The sequence below is a fragment of the Myotis lucifugus genome, unplaced genomic scaffold (genome assembly GCF_000147115.1).
Source record: "Myotis lucifugus unplaced genomic scaffold, Myoluc2.0 scaffold_1020, whole genome shotgun sequence".
Lineage (NCBI taxonomy): Eukaryota > Metazoa > Chordata > Mammalia > Chiroptera > Vespertilionidae > Myotis > Myotis lucifugus.
In genome coordinates this window covers 13,035-31,181 of record NW_005872068.1, presented here as the reverse complement: position 1 = coordinate 31,181, position 18,147 = coordinate 13,035, and the positions used below count along the sequence as shown (strand labels likewise).

Genomic DNA, 18,147 nt, shown 5'->3' with positions numbered 1-18,147 from the left:
GAAGCATCAATGATGAGAGAGAATCATGGATGGGCTGCCTCCTGCACGCCCCCTACTGGGGCTAGAGCTATAACCCGGGCATGTGTCCTGACCAGGAATCGAACCATGACCTCCTGGTTCAGAGGTCGATGCTCAACCACTGAGCCACGCTGGCCGGGCCTGCCTTCTTTGGTTCTAATCTCTACTCTGCTGTTGCTGCCCAGCTTTGTGACCCTGAGCAAATCCCTGTCTGGTCTCCATTGGTTCACCTATAAGATGGGGCTGTTCAGTATCTACCCCCACGGATTGTGTGAGCATTAAAGGAGACAATCCCCACGAAATGTTTTAGACAGCGCCAGGCCCTGAGGAAGCCAAGGTCAAGGCAAGTCATCTCCTGCCCGAGGCAAGGCTGCCTATGGAAGGAAGACAAGCAATTAAAACTTTCCCGAGCTGTGCTGAGTGCTTCCACAGAGGCGTGTCTGGCCTCTGGGCTACTTGGGTACAGGGGCCAGGAGCTGGGATTAAGGGAGATTCAACTTCATGGAGAGGTCAGGGAAGACTTCCCGGAGGAGGTGACCTGAGTCTTAGAGGAAAAGTAACAGTTAGCTAGGCTAATGGTGGCATAGGAAAGCATTTCAGGCCCCAGCTGGCTTGGCTCAGTGGATTGAGCGTCAGCCTGCAGACTGAAGGGTCCCGGGTTCGATTCTAGCCAAGGGCATAGGCCTGGGTTGCGCGCTCGATCCCTAGTAGGGGACGTGCAGGAGGCAGCCGATCGATGATTCTCTCTCATCACTGATGCTTCTATCTCTCTCTAACTCTCCTTTCCTCTCTGAAAGCAATAAAAATATACTATAAAATAGAAAAAAAGAAAAGAAAAACATTTCAGGCAGAGGAAAGAGCAAGTGCAAGGCATGAAGGCAGGAGAGAACATGGGACAGAGCAGCCGTCCCTGCAGGACGCAGGAGACACTTGGGCTGGGAGGAGCTGGGGCAGCTGGGAAGTTGGCAGATGATTGGGTCTGACCTGCAGGTGGGGACGGGTCCCCTCTGGCTGCCAGGAGAAAGGCTAGAAGGGAGAGCAGGGAGGAGGGGATGCTCAGCCCCACAGAAGAGACGGGCTGGGCCAGGGGGCTGCCGGGATGGGAGTCTGAGTGGACTGGAGGTGTGAGGGCAGAGGTATCCAGGTAGCTGGCACTGGCCCGGGCACATGGAGCTCTGGGAGGCAGGGCAGGCACTGAGGTTCAGGCATGGCATGTGGTCTGTCCGAGATCACCAGCCAGCCAGAGGTAGAGGTCGGCCGACTGTTGCCTGGCTGCATGAGGCTGCTCTTGCTGGAGGGAGGAGGGTCAAGGGTCAGCCTCGAGTCTTCTGAGCTACCCCACCCCAGCTCTGTCTCTCTCCCCACAGCTGAGACAATGTTCAAAACCACAAACGAGTGGGTCCTGCTGAACGTCAATGTGACGGGCTATTACCAGGTGAACTACGACTTAGACAACTGGAAGAGGATTCAGACTCAGCTGCAGAACGACCTGAAGGTGGGTATCTGCCACCTCGACCCGGGCCCCTGCCCCAGGCCCAGCCCCAGGCCCAGCCCGAGGTCACGGCCTGAGGTCACACCTGTGTTGCTCCTTCTAGGTCATCCCGGTCCTCAATCGGGCGCAAGTCATCCATGACGCCTTCGACCTGGCCAGGTGAGTGTCACCTTCCTCCTCGGGCCCAGATGGGCTCTGCCGGGAAGACCTTGTGCCGTGAGCAAGTGCGTGTCCATAATGAGAAACCCTGGGTCTGATAGGGCCAGGGATCAAATCTGCAACTGAGCTACGTGCCTTGACCAGAATCGAACCCAGGACCCTTCAGTCCCAGGGCCAGCGCTCTATCCACTGAGCCAAACCGGCTAGGGCCTCATCTTTGAAATGGGGACAATAAGCAAGGGATTGTGACTGGCAATGGGTGAGGGCAGGGCCTGGCTGGCCTTGTGTGTGGAACCGCCCAGCACCCACATTCCCCACCCCAGCGAACAGAACACTCGAGCTGGCTCACTTGGGGCTCTGGGACCTCAGGCTCCAGGAGGCGGCTGGGGTTCCCAGAGAAGAGTAACTGGGGGTGCTAACTTGAGCCCCTCTGTTTGATCCCCAGTGCCCGCCAGGTCCCCGTCACCCTGGCGCTGGACAACACCCTCTTCCTGATCAATGAGAAAGAGTACCTGCCCTGGCAGGCCGCCGTGAGCAGCCTGAGCTACTTCAAGCTCATGTTTGAGGGCTCCGAGGTCTACGGCTCCATGCAGGTACGGAGGGAGGACCAGGCTGGCGGGGCCTGACATCGCGCCATAGGAAGCCCATGGAAGTATCGCCCGGGGTGGTGAAAGCCTCCAGGCTGACCCGGCCCAGGGCCTTGGTGAGCGCAGGCATGGCAGAGTGGTGAGCGCAGGAGGGATCGGGAGTGAGGGCTGCAGGCACTGAGGAGGTGGGCAGGTAGGGTGGGGCCAGGCAAGGACCCAGACTTCCAGCGAAGTTGGCGGGTTTGGATGTTAGCACTTTCAGAAGAGGCTACTGTGCTGGGGCGTCGGACGCCTGCCTTCTACCTGCTGCGTCGCCTTGGGGACCCCGCCTGAGCCCAGAGAACCCCTCTGTGAAACGTCTACCTGGCTAGCCAGCCCGCGGGGCAGAAGGGGAGGGAGATGCAGGTGTTAACAGCCTTAAAGCAGGAGACTCCCACGACGGCATTGGTTCTCAACCTTCTGGCCCTTTAAATACGGTTCCTCATGTTGTGGTGACCCCCAACCATAAAATTATTTTCGTTGCTACTTCATCACTGTAATGTTGCTACTGTGATGAATCATCATGTAAATATCTGATATGCAGGATGGTCTTAGGCGACCCCTGTGAAAGGGGTCGTTCGACCACCAAAGGGGTCGCGACCCACAGGTTGAGAACCACTGCACTACAGAGACCAGAAGAGGAAGCTGGATCTGTAAGGATGTTCATTGCCATGTGGTTTATAAAAGACCAAAAACCCCATAACACTTTTTTTTTTTAATTTATTTTATTGATTTTTTACAGAGAAGAAGGGAGAGGGATAGAGAGTTAGAAACATCGATGAGAGAGATCGATCAGCTGCCTCCTGCACGCCCCCCACTGGGGATGTGCCCGCAACCAAGATACATGCCCTTCACCGGAATCGAACCTGGGACCCTTGAGTCCTCAGGCTGACGCTCTATCCACTGAGCCAAACCGGTTCGGCCCCCATAACACTTTTTAAAAAATATATATTTTTATTGCTTTCAGAGAGGAAGGGAGAGGGAGAGATAGAAGCATCAGTGATGAGAGAGAATCATGGATCAACGGCCTCCTGCTTGCCCCACACTGAGGATCGAGCCCACAACCTGGGCATGTGCCCTGACCGGGAATCGAACCCTGACCTCCTGGTTCATGGGTTGATACTCAACCATTGAGCCATGCTGGCCCGGCCCCAAAACACTTACATGCTCCAAAGTTGGGGTTGGTTAAGTAGCATATCCATTTGGTGGAATACTGTGTAGCCATTAGCTCATACTTGAAGAGATCATTTTTAAAAAAATATATTTTATTGATTTTTTACAGAGAGGAAGGGAGAGGGATAGAGAGTTAGAAACATCGATCAGCTGCCTCCTGCACACTCCCTACTGGGGATGTGCCCGCAACCAAGGTACGTGCCCTTGGCCGGAATCGAACTCGGGATCCTTGAGTCCGCAGGCCGACGCTCTATCCACTGAGCCAAACCGGTCAGGGCTCTTCCAGGAGTTTTGAGAAAGGGTTTGTAAGAGGTGGACATCCCAGGGTAGATTGTCTGAAATGCCTTTATTCCACCTTCACACTGGAGTGAGCTTACCTGGGTTTAGAAGTTCCTAAGTTGGAAATTATTCCTAGAAAATCTCAGGTCTTGCTGCACTGATGTCTAGTCTCTGTTGAGAAACCCAGAGCCTGTCTCTCTTTTTTTAAAAAATATATTTTTATGGATTTCAGAGAGGAAGGGAGATGGAGAGATAGAAACATCAATGATGAGAGAATCATGGACTGGCTGCCTCCTGGACGCCCCCTACTGGGGATCGAGCCTGAAACCCGGGCAGGTGCCCTTGACTGGAATTGAACCCGGGACCCTTCAGTCTGCAGGCCAACACTCTATCCACTGGGCCACACTGGCTAGGGCGAGCCTGTCTCTTCCGGTTCTTTGCACGTGGCCAGTTTCCCCTTCTGGAAGCTGTGGGCTCTTCCTTCAATCCTGGCGGGCCCTTCTCATCCTTCAGCTATGCACAGTTTTGTGTTGTTCCTTCCTCTCCTTTTTTTTCTGGGCGGCCTGGTCCTCGAATCTTCTTCCCTCTGGTGTTTGGCAGCGTGTTGACTTTTTGTTCTGCCCGCCCGAACCTGCCTGCCCACTCTCCTCCACAGGTTGTGTCCAGTTCCTTTCTTCGCTCGTCTTTGTAAACTTCCCCGGGCTGTTCCGGGCCCAGCGTCTGTGCCTCCATCCAGGCCAAGGGCAGTCGTCACAGGCTCGCCCGAAACTTCCTTTTCTTCCGTTGACCGGTTTCCTCTGCGTCTTCTGTGGCTTTTGGTCTCCTCTTTCGAGTTGCAGGATGAGCCACCGCTTCCTAAATTCCCCACAATAAACACAGAACATTTACAATCAGGTGGAGGGGTGGGGGGAGGTGGAGCGGGGCGGGGGGGGGGGCGGGGGGACCCGACCCTATATGAAGAAACGTAGCATAACCAATGGACACTGACACTGGGGCGGTGGGGGCTTGTCCTGGGGGGCGGGAGTGGCCGGGAGGGGGCAGTCAATGGGGGAAAAGGAGACATATGTGATACTTTCAACAATAAGACAAGAAAAGAAAAAGAAATGGTGATGCTTAGAGTGTTAGGTGGCTGAGGCTTTGCGGGGAAGGACCTCAGCTCCATCATCGGATACGGATTGGGGAATGGGGGCTCTGAGTGCCGTTCCGCCCTGGGGGAGGCCCCCAGCCTCTGGTCGCTTTGCCTCTAGCCCTTTGGGGGTCGAACGACCCTTTCACAGGGGTCGCCTAAGACCATCGGAAAACACATATATAATTACATATTGTTTTTGTGATTAATCACTATGCTTTCATTATGTTCCATTTGTAACAATGAAATTGGGGGTCACCACCACATGAGGAACTGTATGAAAGGGTCTCGGCTTTAGGAAGGTTGAGAACCACTGCTCTAGCCTTTAGCCCTTGTGACACCTGCCCACCCACACAAGGCCCCTCGGGGCTCCGGGCAGGCCAGGCTGGAGTCTAGCCTCTGACGCTGTTCGTGTTCTCTTTTCCGCAGAAATACCTGAAGAAGCAGGTCACGCCCCTCTTCAGTCATTTTGAAAATCTTACCAGTAACTGGACGACGCGCCCCGAAAACCTGATGGACCAGTGAGTGTGACCTCCTCTGGGTCTGGGGGTCATGGGGGCCTCAGCCACCCTGACCTGGGGAGTCCAGAGCAACACCCAGGCAGTGCCCCCCCGTACCTCCCCACTCCTGGCTGGACTGGGAGCACCAGGCGGGGATGAGCTCCCAGCAGCAGAGGCCCATCTGGCCTCTTCGCACAAGGGACCAAACTGAAACTCCGAGGTCCCCTCACCGATTGGTCATCGAGATCCTAGATGGGGAAGCTGGGCCTGGCCCCTGTGCCGGCCGCTGTGGGTCCCCAGGCTGCCCCAGGCATAGAGCAAAGGGGGGACCCAGAGGACATGGCGGGCTGCAGCCTTAGCGCCCCGGCCTGGCCGCCCCTCCTGGAGCCGTGGGTCAGCTGGGGAGTCCTGGCCGGGCATCTGACCAAGTGTCCCCCGGGGCAGGTACAACGAGGTTAATGCCATCAGCACCGCCTGCTCCAGTGGGGTTCCGGGATGCCAGGCACTGGCGTCGAGCCTTTTCTCCCAGTGGATGGCTAACCCCAGTAAAAATCCGTGAGTATCCCCTGGTCCTCCCCAATCTTCATTCGTCCCTCAAGCCCATAGCCCTGTCTCCATCAGACCTTGGTCCCACCCTCCCTGCTGCTGCTCACGGCTGACCCCCGGCCCCTATATCCCATCCCCCACGCCAGGATCCACCCCAACCTGCGGTCCACCATCTACTGCAACGCCATCGCCCAGGGCGGCGAGGCGGAGTGGGACTTCGCCTGGGACCAGTTCCGAAAAGCCACCCTGGTAAACGAAGCGGACAAGCTCCGCGCAGCCCTGGCCTGCAGCAAGGAGATCTGGATCCTGAACAGGTGAGGGCCTGCGGGCATGGTGGGCGAGTTCCCAGCCTCACAGGGGCCTCCGCACTCACCAGACTGCACAGTGGGGCAGGGTGTTCCCATTTCACGGATGGGGACACTGAGGCTCGGAAAAGCCAAGCAGCTTGCCCAAGGCCAAGAAGCTTTGAGGAGTGTTAGAGTCAAGATTCGAGCCCAAGTCTGGGCTCATGTCCTGTGCTTTTTTCTTCTTTAAGTATTTCATTCTTCTTGTATTTTTATTTTATTTTATTTTTTATTTCAGAGAGGAAGGAAGAGGGAGAAAGAAACATCAATGATGAGAGAGAATCACTGATTGGCTGCCTCCTGCACACCCCCTACTGGGGAATGAGCCCCCAACCCGGGCATGTGCCCTTGACTGGAATCGAACCTGGGACCCTTCAGTCCGCAGGCTGACGCTCTGTCCACTGAGCCAAACCAGCTCGGGCTCATGTCCTGTGCTTTTATTTTTTATTTTTATTTTTAAATATATTTTTATTGATTTCTAAGAGGAAAGGAGAGGGAGAGATAGAAATATCAATGATGAGAGAGAATCACCGATTGGCTGCCTCCTGCATGCCCACACTGGGAATCCAGCCTGTAACCCGGGCATGTGCCCTTGACCAGAATCGAACCCAGGACCCTTCAGTCCACAGGCCAGTGCTCTATCCACTGAGCCACACCAGCTAGGGCTCATGTCCTGTGCTTTTTAACTGCTGCAGCCTCATAGCCTTTACTTGACAGTGACTCAGTTTCCCTCTCTGTGAAGGGCTGTGGCCCAGCTGGACCTCAGTCCTTCTGGATGTCCAGGCCAATCCCCAAGCCCTTGATGAGGGCCCCTGGCTCCCACTGTGTGCCTCAGACGCCATCTCCTAGACCCCAGTAAAGCAGGACCACCCTCAGTCAAAGCAGGAGTGGCCACCCTACATGGTACAGGGCTCGCAGCTCTTGTTCCTTCATTCCCTGTCAGATACCTGTCAAATACCAGGTCCACGTCAGGCATGACACCTGGCCTAGCCAGCGACCCTGCACAGGGCCCTCGGTGTCCCAGCTACAAGAGGGAGGCAGGAACAAGGGGTCTTAGCCCTTGGCATGCCGAGGGGATGGCAGAGGATGGAGGACAGCTGTGGGGGGCGGGCAGGCTCCTGTGCCAGCCTGGCTCTCTGTCAGTCATCTGACTGCAGCCCTCGGACGTGGTCACTAACGCGGATCCTGCCCTCACAGGTACCTGGAGTACACCCTGGACCCCAGCCTCATCCGGAAGCAGGACGCCACCTCCACTATCAGCAGCATCGCCGGCAACATCATCGGGAAAACCCTGGCCTGGGACTTTGTCCAGATCAACTGGAAGAAGCTCTTCAACGAGTGAGTCAGCTGAGAACATGTCAGGGGGCCCTGAGGGTGGTCTTTGTGCACAGGACACGTGGGGCTGGGAGAGAGGGGTGAGCCCTGCAGAGGGGTGGGGGCAGGAATCGAAAGAGCTGATGGGGGACGGGTGGTCCCTTTTCCCACTTGGAGGGAAGAAAAAGTCTGGCTGGTGGGAGTGATGTGTTCAGGCCCCCTTGAGTGGGCCGGTTCATCTCATCTACAAGATGGACCAATCACAGGGCGGTGGTGAGGATCCAGTGTCGCCTGTCAATCACTGAGTGCTAGCTCCCGCCCTCCTCACCGTTCATCTCTCTCCCTGACCTGCAGTTATGGTGGCGGCTCCTTCTCCTTCTCCAACCTCATCCAGGCCGTGACCCGACGGTTCTCCACTGAGCACGAGCTGCAGCAGGTAAGCAGCCCTGGGCCCCGGGGACCATCCGGGTCTCAGGGGGCGGCCACCACTCAGCTGCCTCCGAGTGAGGTCACAGGGCCGTGGGCTCCTTGTCAGCCCTCCTCACTGAGAAGGGAAGCTGGGTGTCCAGACTTTTTCAGTGGTGACAGTTCAATCCAAAAAGTTCTCTTGGAATTTTTGTAAAAGGAAAGAGGATAAAATCATGAACCTTCATAAACCCATCACTCAGAACACTTATCAACATTTTCCCAACACTTTGTGGGGGTGGATACATTTTCAGGCAAATCATTGATATTATGTAATTTCACCTCTAAATACTTGAGTCATATCTAAAACAAAGGAATTTTAAAAACATTATGTCACTGTTATTAGCAAACCCAAGAAAATGAATGACCATCTTATACCCAGGCCGTTTTCAAATTTTCTAAGTATTTTTTAAATTTCTTGATATGTTTGAATTCAGAAGCCAAAGTGAACTCATTGCCTTAGGTTGATTTGTCTTGTTTTTAAATTGAGATATAAAAAAAAAATTTGAGATATAATTCCTGTATCATAAAATTCACCATTTTCAGTGGTTTTTAGTATATTTACAAAGTTGTACAACCATCGCCACCATCTAATTCTAGAGCAGTGGTTCTCAACCTGTGGGTTGCGACCCCTTAGGGGTCGCCTAAGACCATTGGAAAACACATATATAATTACATATTGTTTTTGTGATTCATCACTATGCTTTAATTATGTTCAATTTGCAACAATGAAAATACATCCTGCCTATCATATATTTACATGACGATTCATACCAGTAGCAAAATTACAGTTATGAAGTAGCAACGAAAATAATTTTATGGTTGGGGGTCACCAGAACATGAGGAATTGTATTAAAGGGTCGAGGCATTAGGAAGGTTGAGAACCACTGTTCTAGAGCATTTTTATTACGCCTAAAAGGAACCCCACACCCATTAGCCGTCACTCATTCCCGTCTCCTGCCCCAGGCAATCACTAACCTATTTCCTGTCTCTATGGATTTGCCTCTTTGGATATTTCATACAATGTCTGGCTTCTTTCACTTAGCATAATATTCTCAAGGTCCATCCATGGCGTAGCTCGCATCACTCCTTGTTATGGCTGAGTCCTATTCCATTGTATGGATGTGCCACTTTTGCTAATCCATTGAGCGGCTGATAAACATTTGGGTTGTTTCTACCTTTTGGTTTTATGAATAACACTGTTATGAACATTCATGTACAAATTTTTGAGTGAACACATGTGTCTTCATTTCTCTTGGGTCTGCACCGAGGAGTGGAATTGCTGGGTCATTTGGTAACTCTATGTTTAACTTTTTGGTAAACTGCCAAAACGTTTTCCAAAGCAAATGTACCAATTTACATCCCTGCCAGCAATGTACAACCAATTTCTTTTTCTTTTTTAAAAATATTTTTATTGATTTCAGAGAGGGAGGGAGAGAGTGAAACATCCATGATGAGAGAAAATTATTGATCAGCTGCCTCCTGCACACCCCCCACTGGGGATGGAGCCTGCAGCCCGGGCATATGCCCCTGACCAGGAATCTAACTGTGGCCTCCTGGTTCATAGGTTGATTCTCAACCACCAAGCCATGCCGGCCCGGCGGTGGTGTCTTTTGATACATAAGTTTTTTTTCTTTTGATGAAGGCCAACTTTCTTTTTTGTTGTTGTTGTCGCTTATGCTTTATGAATAACACAACTTCGTTCTTTTGCAAGATTATTTGTCTCTTCTGGGTCCCTTGAATTTCTGTATGAGTTTTAGAATTGGATGCTAATTTCTGCACGAAAGGACCATTGGAACTTTGATAGGGATTGTATCGAATCTAGATCCATTTGGGGAGTATTTGCTATATTAATAACATTACATCTTCCAATCCATTAACATTTATTTGGGTCTCTTTTCCTTTCATTTGGGTCTTCTTAATCTCTTTCCAAAATGTTTCATAGTTTTCAGCAAACCAACCAGCCAGTCTTGTACTTCTCTCGTCAAAGTTATTTCCAAGTGTTTTATTCTTTTTGATGCTATTGCAAATGAAGCTGCTCTCTTCATTTCGTTTTCAGATTTTTCATGGCTACTATTTAGAAATACAATTGATTTTTAACACATTGCTCTTGTATCCTGCAACCTTGCTGGACTCATTAGTTCAAATAACTTTTTTTTGTAGATGTCTGAGGATTTTCTGTGTTCAGATCATGTCCTCTCCAAGTAGAGACAGTTCTAACTTCTTCCTTTCTTGTCTAATTGCCCTAGTTATAACGTCCAGTACTAATGCATTTTCTAATCTGTAACATCTATTTTTTAAAAAAAAACAACAAACAAACAAAACCATTTATTGGTCGAAGCAACTGGGTCGTTTGTATCATGAAAGTGGCCACCTTTTTAATCTAGCTGCTCGGTTGCCATGGTGTGTGTTTCATTGGCCACTCTCTCCTCCCTTGATTGGATTGAGACTGCAATTCAATTAAAAACCGACAGTCAGTGCAGTAAAGAATCACATGGCCGAAGGCTAATCTAGGAGCCGGATTGAGCCCCAGGGGCTGTCATCTCTGAGCTCTGCTCCAGATAAGGGCTTGGCCCCAGGGGAGGGGGAGGACCAGGATGGGCCCCTCTGCCCAGAGCTGCGCGAGACCAGCCTGGGCTGAGACCCGCTCCCTTCCCCCGCAGTTGGAGCAGTTCAAGAAGAACAACATGGACACAGGCTTCGGCTCAGCCACGCGGGCCCTGGAGCAGGCCCTGGAGAAGACCAAAGCCAACATCAAGTGGGTGAAGGAGAACAAGAAGGTGGTGCACAACTGGTTCAAAGACAACAGCAACTAGTCCCCGGTCTGCGCAGTCGCCTGGCCCCCCTGTGAGGTGCCCATGGGCATCTGTCCCAGTGGCCCACCCACCGCAGGACCCCCATTCCCGGACCCTGAGGCCCCACGTCCTCCCTCAGGGACGACGTCCTAGCCCACGTTCTCTCCGCTCTGTCCGTGGAGCCAGTCCAGCTCCTGGCGGCCCGACCGTTCAAGCACCTCCCAGCCCCCGCCCCTCGTGCCAACCGCACCCCAGGCCTGGCATGGCTCCTGTCGCCCAGGGCCCTGGGGCTGATCTCAGGGAGGCCCAGCTCCAGGGCCAGAGCAGCAAAGCCCTACGTGGACTTGGGTCGGCCTTGGGGAGCTGCCTGCGCCCTCTCTCACCTTCCCATGAAGACCCTGAACCTGGAGACTCCACAGGACACCAGATCTGTATATTTTTTTTCTAAGAGAAAATATAGATAAAGAATTTCTAGATGAGCTTCCAGACTCATGACTTCCAGACTCAGAACAGGAGGGGTCCGCACAGCAGCTGGGGAGCCTGGGCTGGAGGGAAGCGGTGGCGGGGGGGGGGGGGGGGGGGAAAGCTGGGCCTTCCTACAGAATACTTGTGGGCGCTGTCTGCTGCGTTTTCTTTTAACTGAGTACTGTGGGTGCTGGGGGGCCTGGGGAGCAGAGGGCAGGCCCAGGCAGAGCGTTCCATGGCGGGCGGGGTGGGGAAAGCGGGGCCCGGTGCCGGCCAGAGCGGGGCCTGCCATTGTCCCTCTTTCTGCACCGCAGCCGCACACCTGGGACAGCGAGGGGAAGGGCCGGTCCTGCCACCTCCCCAGGGTCCATTGTGGGTGGTGTGATGTCAGTTCGTGACCTTGTTATGGAGAGTAGCATGCTGAAAACGGCAGGTACCCCTGTCCCCTGGGGGAGCTGGTGGCCATGGCCACCACTGAGGGCAAGGCCTGGGACCTGTGGGCTCCACGGTCCTCATTGGACTTGCTGGAAATTTCTTGGCAAATAGAGCTAGGTCAGTGGTTCCCAGCGTGGGGCACACGCCCCACAGGGGGGCAATTTGATGTTTAAGGGGGGCAATTTGAGAATGAGTTATTCACAGTGAATCTTTTGCATGTCTTCTGGTTCTAGGGGCCTCCTATACAGTCTATAAATGTATATTGTGGTATATTTATGCAATTCAGTTCTCTATGTTTTTTTTAAATATAATTTTTTTTATTGATTTCAGAGAGTAAGGAAGAGGGAGAGAGAGATAGAAACATCCACGATGAGAGAGAATCATGGGTCGGCTGCCTCCTGCAAGTCTCTCACCGGGGATTGAGCCCACAACCTGGGCATGTGCCCTTGACCGGAATCGAACCTGGGACCTTTCAGTTCGCAGGCCGATGCTCTATCCACTGAGCAAAACCGGCGAGGGCTCTATTCTATGTTTTGAAACTTTATTTGCTATTTCTTCATATCACTTCATATTGCTATTTTTTTTTAACCGTTTCTTAGTGATTTCTTCCTCAGTCCTTCCACTGTCCTTTTGTTCTTTTATTTCTCTCTCTCATGGATGCCATGTTGTTTGGAAGCTTGTTTAGACCAAGTTCATGGCCTTTGAGGCTTCCTCCACGTGAATAGGAGCTCACTTTTTGAATAATAAGAATTCTATGTCCCGGGTTGCGGGCTCCATCCCCAGTGGAGGATTTGCAGGAGGCAGCCGATCCATGATTCTCTCTCATCATGGATGTTTCTATCTCTCCCTCTCCCTTCCTCTCTGAAATCAATAAAAATATATTTTTTAAAAAAAGAATTCTAGCCGAAACCGGTTTGGCTCAGTGGATAGAGCGTCGGCCTGCGGACTGAAGGGTCCCAGGTTCGATTCCGGTCAGGGGCATGTATCTGGGTTGCGGGCACATCCCCAGTAGGAGATGTGCAGGAGGCAGCTGGTTGATGTTTCTCTCTCATCGATGTTTCTAACTCTATCTCTCTCTCCCTTCCTCTCTGTAAAAAAATCAATAAAATACATTAAAAAAAAAAAAAAAGAATTCTATGTCACAGGGTGGGAGGCATCAGGATGTTAGAGATGCTTAGGTGGGGCGTGGCCAGAGAAGGTTGGGGACCACTGAGCTAGGTGGTAGGAAGCTCTCCTGGGCCTCAGCCCCACAAGGCCCAGCTGAGCATGCGGGGCGGTGGGAGGCAGAGAGGGAGTCACAGACTGAAGGCCTGCAGGGCTCCAGCTGCTGGGGCCTGGGAGCCCAGAGGCCTGGTTTCAGATATGTCAGCCCCTGTGTCCCGGACAAGTGACCAAAACCCGGGTCTTTGGTTTCTTCATCTGCGCAAAGGCGAAGACTGACCCTAGGGTCGGTGTGTGGATGGAAGGAGTCTGTGTACTGACCACTGGGCTGACAGGTAAGAGGAAGTGGCTGTTACGATGGTCCTAGACCTGTCTCTGGGTTCAAGACCCTCTCCCCTCACAGGCTCCCCTGTGCTCCACTGGTGCCCGCACATCAAAGAGTGGGGCGGGGCCAGCCGGGGTGGGGTGGGGTCCCTCCACTAACCAGGTCCCCTCTGGGCCAGCCCTTCCTGTCGCCAGCGCCCAGCAGCAGCGGCTGGCACTTGACCTTCAGGGACCAGAGCTCGGGGCCCCTGGGGGGTCCCCATTGGGGGAGGGGTCACCAGGGAGAAGAGTCAGCAAGGATCCTAGCCTGTGTGCCTGGCACTGGGCTCAGCCCTTATGCGCATTCTCTCATTTCGTTCTCACTGGTCCCAGGAGGAGATAAGCACAGTGTTTATCTAGGTTTTGCCGATAAGGAAAGAGGCTCTGGGAGGTTAAGTCACAACTCAGTGGAGCTGGAAGGAGGCCCCCTGCTCCTGCGTGAGTAGTGCTGAGGCAGGGTCTATGACAGCCACACCCCACATGCTCAGGCAGGGCCACCTGACAACTCCCTTCGCTGGCATTCACATGGCCCTGTGTGGCTGGAGGGAACCAGTTCCCGGGCTGCAGCAAGGACAGAGCGAGACCTGCCTGCAGAACCTCGTTCAAGGTCACACACAGAGCAGGAGCCCACTAGCACCCAGACTGCTCAGTCCCTGTCTGTCTAGGGCTCGAGGCCCCGGGGGAAGGCAGGATCTGAGGGTCCGCAGGAAGCAGCCGGGGCACAGTGTCCCCTCCCGCCTCCCCACCATCGGGGAGGCATGTCCTTCTCTACACTGTGGGGTCACTGAAAGGCCTAGATGAGGCACTCAGCCAAGGCCCAGCCGCACAGATGCTGACTGGGATCCCCAGGAAGGTGAGGGTAGACCACCCCAGGCTGGGCACTGGCATCGGCACCTCCTCCCCTGCCCTCACTTAGCAGAGGTGCAGCCGAGAGCAGCTGGCCTGGGATGGAGCCACAGACCGGACGGATGGGGCCAGGGGCTGCTATTCCCAAGAGCTTCCCCCCAGAGGGTGAGGACAGGGGTGGGATTAGCCCCATCCCCCTGGGCCCTGCTCCCGACTCCAGCAGCATCTAGGACAGTGATGGAGAACCTTTTGAGCTCGGCGTGTCAGCATTTTGAAAAACCCTAACTTAACTCTGGGGCTGTGTCACATATAGAAATTTGTTGATCTTTGCAACCATAGTAAAACAAAGACTTATATTTTTGATATTTATTTTATATATTTAAATGCCATTTAACAAAGAAAAATCAACCAAAAAAATGAGTTCGCGTGTCACCTCTGACACGCGTGTCATAGGTTCGCCATCACTGATCTAGGATGTCTCTCAGGCAACTCCAGCCGGTGTGGTGGCAGCCTCTTGCCTCTGCCTTGGCACCTCCTAGAGCAGTGGTTCTCAACCTTCTGGCCCTTTAAATACAGTTCCTCATGTTGTGACCCCCCAACCATAACATTATTTTCGTGGCTACTTCATAACTGTAATGTTGCTACTGTTCTGAATCGTCATGTAAATATCTGATATGCAGGATGGTCTTAGGCGACCCCTGTGAAAGGGTCGTTCGACCGCCAAAGGGGTCGCGACCCACAGGTTGAGAACCGCTGTCCTAGAGGAACACCTCTTGAGGGAGCCTGGGAAAGCAGAGCTGCCAAGTTCTAGAAGACACGCCGCTCTGGCTGCTGCTGCTAAAGGCCAGGACTCTTGTGCTCTATGCCAGCCCTGGCAGGGCTTCAGAGCTGGGGGGAGGGAGGCGTGGCACTGGGCCAGGGATACTTCTCTCTATCTCTTTAAGGTGAACCCCAGATGGGTGGGAGCCAAAGGAAGGACACAGGCAGGTGTTCAGTTCTGCCTTCGGGGCAGATGCCCTGAGACTGGAGCCAAGGCCTTGGGTTTTCTTGGGAAGGAGAGAGCACTGGGTGGGGAGTCAGGGCCTTGACATCCACACCCGGCTTGGGGTTCAGAGAGCCCGTAAAGAGGTAATTAAGGTCAGATGCGTGGGCCCTAATCCCCTATGACTGGTGACCTTAGAGGAAGAGATTAAGATAGACACACAGACCAAGGGGTGACCATGTGAGGACACAGTGAGAAGGTGGCCGTCTGCAAGCCAAGAAGGGAGGCCTCAAAGAAACCAAACCTGCTGACACGTTGATCTTGGAGTTCTAGCCTCTACAACTGCGAGAAAACAAATTCTGGTTGTTTAGCTACTCAATCTGTGGTATTCTGTCAGGGCAACCTGAGCCCACTAATGCACTAGCCGAGTCCCTGGGGTCCACTCACAGGCATCCTTTGAAAACAATTTCATATAATTGTCAGCAGGAATGTCCCCCAGGAAAATGGAAAGGGGCATCGGGCTGGTGCAAGTGAACAGGTCTATGTGGCAACCCGCTCTGCCACCTTGCACAGCAGGCCAGGTAGAGACCTTGCGCAACAAACATGGTCAGATCGGCCAGATTGGATAATCGGCAAACATCATGAGGGCCCACATCAGCATTGGTCGGGCATGACTTGTTCCCCACAGGATGGGAACATTTCCCCTTTCCCAGAGGCCATAAAAAGTCAAGTCGATAAACACAGAACAAAGCAACTTTTAAAAAAAATTTATTTACATTTTAATCCTCACCCGAGGATATTTTTTCCATTGACTTTTTTTTTAGAGAGAGAGAAATGTTGATGTGAGAGAAAGATACAGATTGGTTGCCTCCTGCGTGTGCACTGACCAGAGCCAGAGAGGAGCCTGAAACCGAGGTATGTGCCCTTGACTGGAATCGAACCCGGGACCCTTTGGTCCACAGGCCGACGCTCTATGCATTGAGCCAAACCAGCTAGCGCTGTGTTGTGTTTCTTTAAACACAAAGTATATAGGGGTCTGCCCTCAGCCCACCCCACTCCCCCAATACATCCCCCCGTCAGTCCCAGCCCTGCCAAGTTGGTGGTCAAGCAGCCCCCATGTTTCTGCAGCTCTGGCTGTGCTCTTCAGGGCACTGGTCATTTTGGGGGGTGCCTAGGAGCAGAGGGCACTGCCCCAGCCCCCACGCCAGCCAGGGAGGCCACCAAACACTGCTTCCACGAAAGGCGTCACTTGGAAAAGGGATCCTGGACTAAAGGAAAGTCTGAAAACCACTGACCTCGCAAATGCGGGCGCCCACACTACAGACCTGATTCCTAGCTGAACAGGGCCAGGCAGGGCCATTAGTAGAAGATGCTCAGGTGGCCCCCCTCCAAGTCTTCTTGCCAAAGTTCAGGGCAGCCACTGAGCTGCAGGCCTGAGCTCTGGAGAGGGCTTTCATCACTGAAATGGAAGGTGGGGCCTGGTCCCTGGTACTCCGAGCTGGGGAGCACCTCTGCACTGTGGCTCCAGTATCCCCACTGGGTCTGAGGCTGCAGTCTCTGGCATGCTGGGCCGGGCAGGAGGGGTGGGGTTTCTGGCAGCAGATAGGACTCCGGAGACACACAGATACCCTGCAAGAGAGACAAGAGCAGCTGGTTAGTGGGCTACTGCCTGATGCCCTGAGATCTCGAACCTGGATGCTCCTCAGAGTGTGGCAGGCAGCTCCCGAACAGCCCTGGCATCCTGGATGCAGTGAAGCAAAGTGGTTAAGAGTGTCCGCTCTGCCGAAACCGGTTTGGCTCAATGGATAGAGCGTCGGTGTTCGGACTGAAAGGTCCCAGGTTCGATTCCGGTCAAGGGCATGTACCTGGGTTGCGGGCACATCCCCAGTAGATGTGCAGGAGGCAGCTGATCGATGTTTCTCTCTCATCGATGTTTCTAACTATCTCTCTCTCCCTTCCTCTCTGTAGAAAATCAATAAAATATATTTTTTTAAAAAAAGTGTCCACTCTGCAGGTACATTGCCAGGGTTTGAATCCCAGCTCTGCTATTCACCAGATAACAAAGATAACCTCTTCTAGTCTCAGTTTTCCCCTCTGTAAATTGGGATGATGACACCTACTTCATAGGGCTGATGCAGGGCAGAATGAGTCAATTCATGCACAGTAATACATTTTGGTTATGAATATGCTATTTTATGGACCATGATTCATGGGCCTCATGAATGAATGAAGCCTGAAGGAAACATAAAAGTCACCATCAATCAGGAAAGCCCCTAATCCTGGAGATGCGGGGCTTCCCTCCGTACTCCTAATGGAGCACCTTGGTACATGGCTCCTGCCACTCCAGAGGCCAGGGTGGAAGAAGCAAGTCTGAGTGAGGACTTCTAGGTGTTGGTGGCCTTAACTGCGAGGGCCCCACCTCTTTCCCCAAGGGGTCAGCGCCCTCTCCATCTCCCCTTCAGCTTCTCTCCACCCCTAACCTGGGTGGGATCGGATAATCGGGATCTTAAAAGTATAGAATCTACTGCAGACTAGAGCCTACCCACCCCGTCCATTTCCAACTGCAGCCTGGGCACGGTACCTGGTACGCTGCAGCGGGCTCCGGGGCGGCGGGGGGCGGCGCCCAGGGCGTGGCCGGGGTCCCGGGCACTCCGGGTGTCTGCGTTCCGGAACCGGCTTCGGGCGGCGTCCAAAGGGCCGCATCGGGGGCCCTACGTGGGGACACTTGCGGAAGCGACTGCGTCCCGGAACAGTAAGGGGGTGAGACCCAAGGACCCACGTCGGGGACCCTGCTTCCCAAGCATTCGGGCGCTGCTGGGACTCCTAGACAGGGAGGCGGGGACCCCCAAGACCCCGCCGCGGGGACCGCGAAGCCCAAGATCTGGCCGCGCGCCTGCGTCGGCGTCGGGGTCTGCGCCTGCGCGGAACCGCCGTCGGGGCAGAGCGGGCAGCCCCGAGGGGGCGTCTCGTCGCAGCGTCGCGGACGCCGGCGCCGCAGGCCGTCCTCGCTGAGGCCCAGCACGGCCGACAGGTGGCCGATGTAGCGGATGGCCAGGCG

At 53.7% G+C, this 18,147-nt stretch overlaps 2 protein-coding genes across 2 annotated transcripts in view; one reads left to right on the top strand and one right to left on the bottom strand.

Moving 5' to 3' along the window:
- ANPEP (alanyl aminopeptidase, membrane) overlaps positions 1–11,316 on the top strand; it is a 30,979-nt gene extending 19,663 nt beyond the window's left edge. Inside the window, 9 exon segments of the mRNA XM_014449102.2 lie at positions 1,386–1,513; positions 1,614–1,669; positions 2,115–2,262; positions 5,303–5,394; positions 5,818–5,928; positions 6,066–6,233; positions 7,461–7,601; positions 7,932–8,013; positions 10,706–11,316. Of these exon segments, the coding sequence (XP_014304588.1) occupies positions 1,386–1,513; positions 1,614–1,669; positions 2,115–2,262; positions 5,303–5,394; positions 5,818–5,928; positions 6,066–6,233; positions 7,461–7,601; positions 7,932–8,013; positions 10,706–10,858 (1,079 nt within the window). The 3' untranslated portion in view covers positions 10,859–11,316.
- Positions 11,317–15,936: 4,620 nt separating this feature from the next.
- Positions 15,937–18,147, bottom strand: MESP2 (mesoderm posterior bHLH transcription factor 2; the record flags this gene model as incomplete). Its single annotated transcript, XM_006107124.3, has 2 exons — positions 15,937–16,718; positions 17,671–18,147. Coding segments are annotated over 2 exons (747 nt in total), but the record flags the coding sequence as incomplete, so codon positions are not given.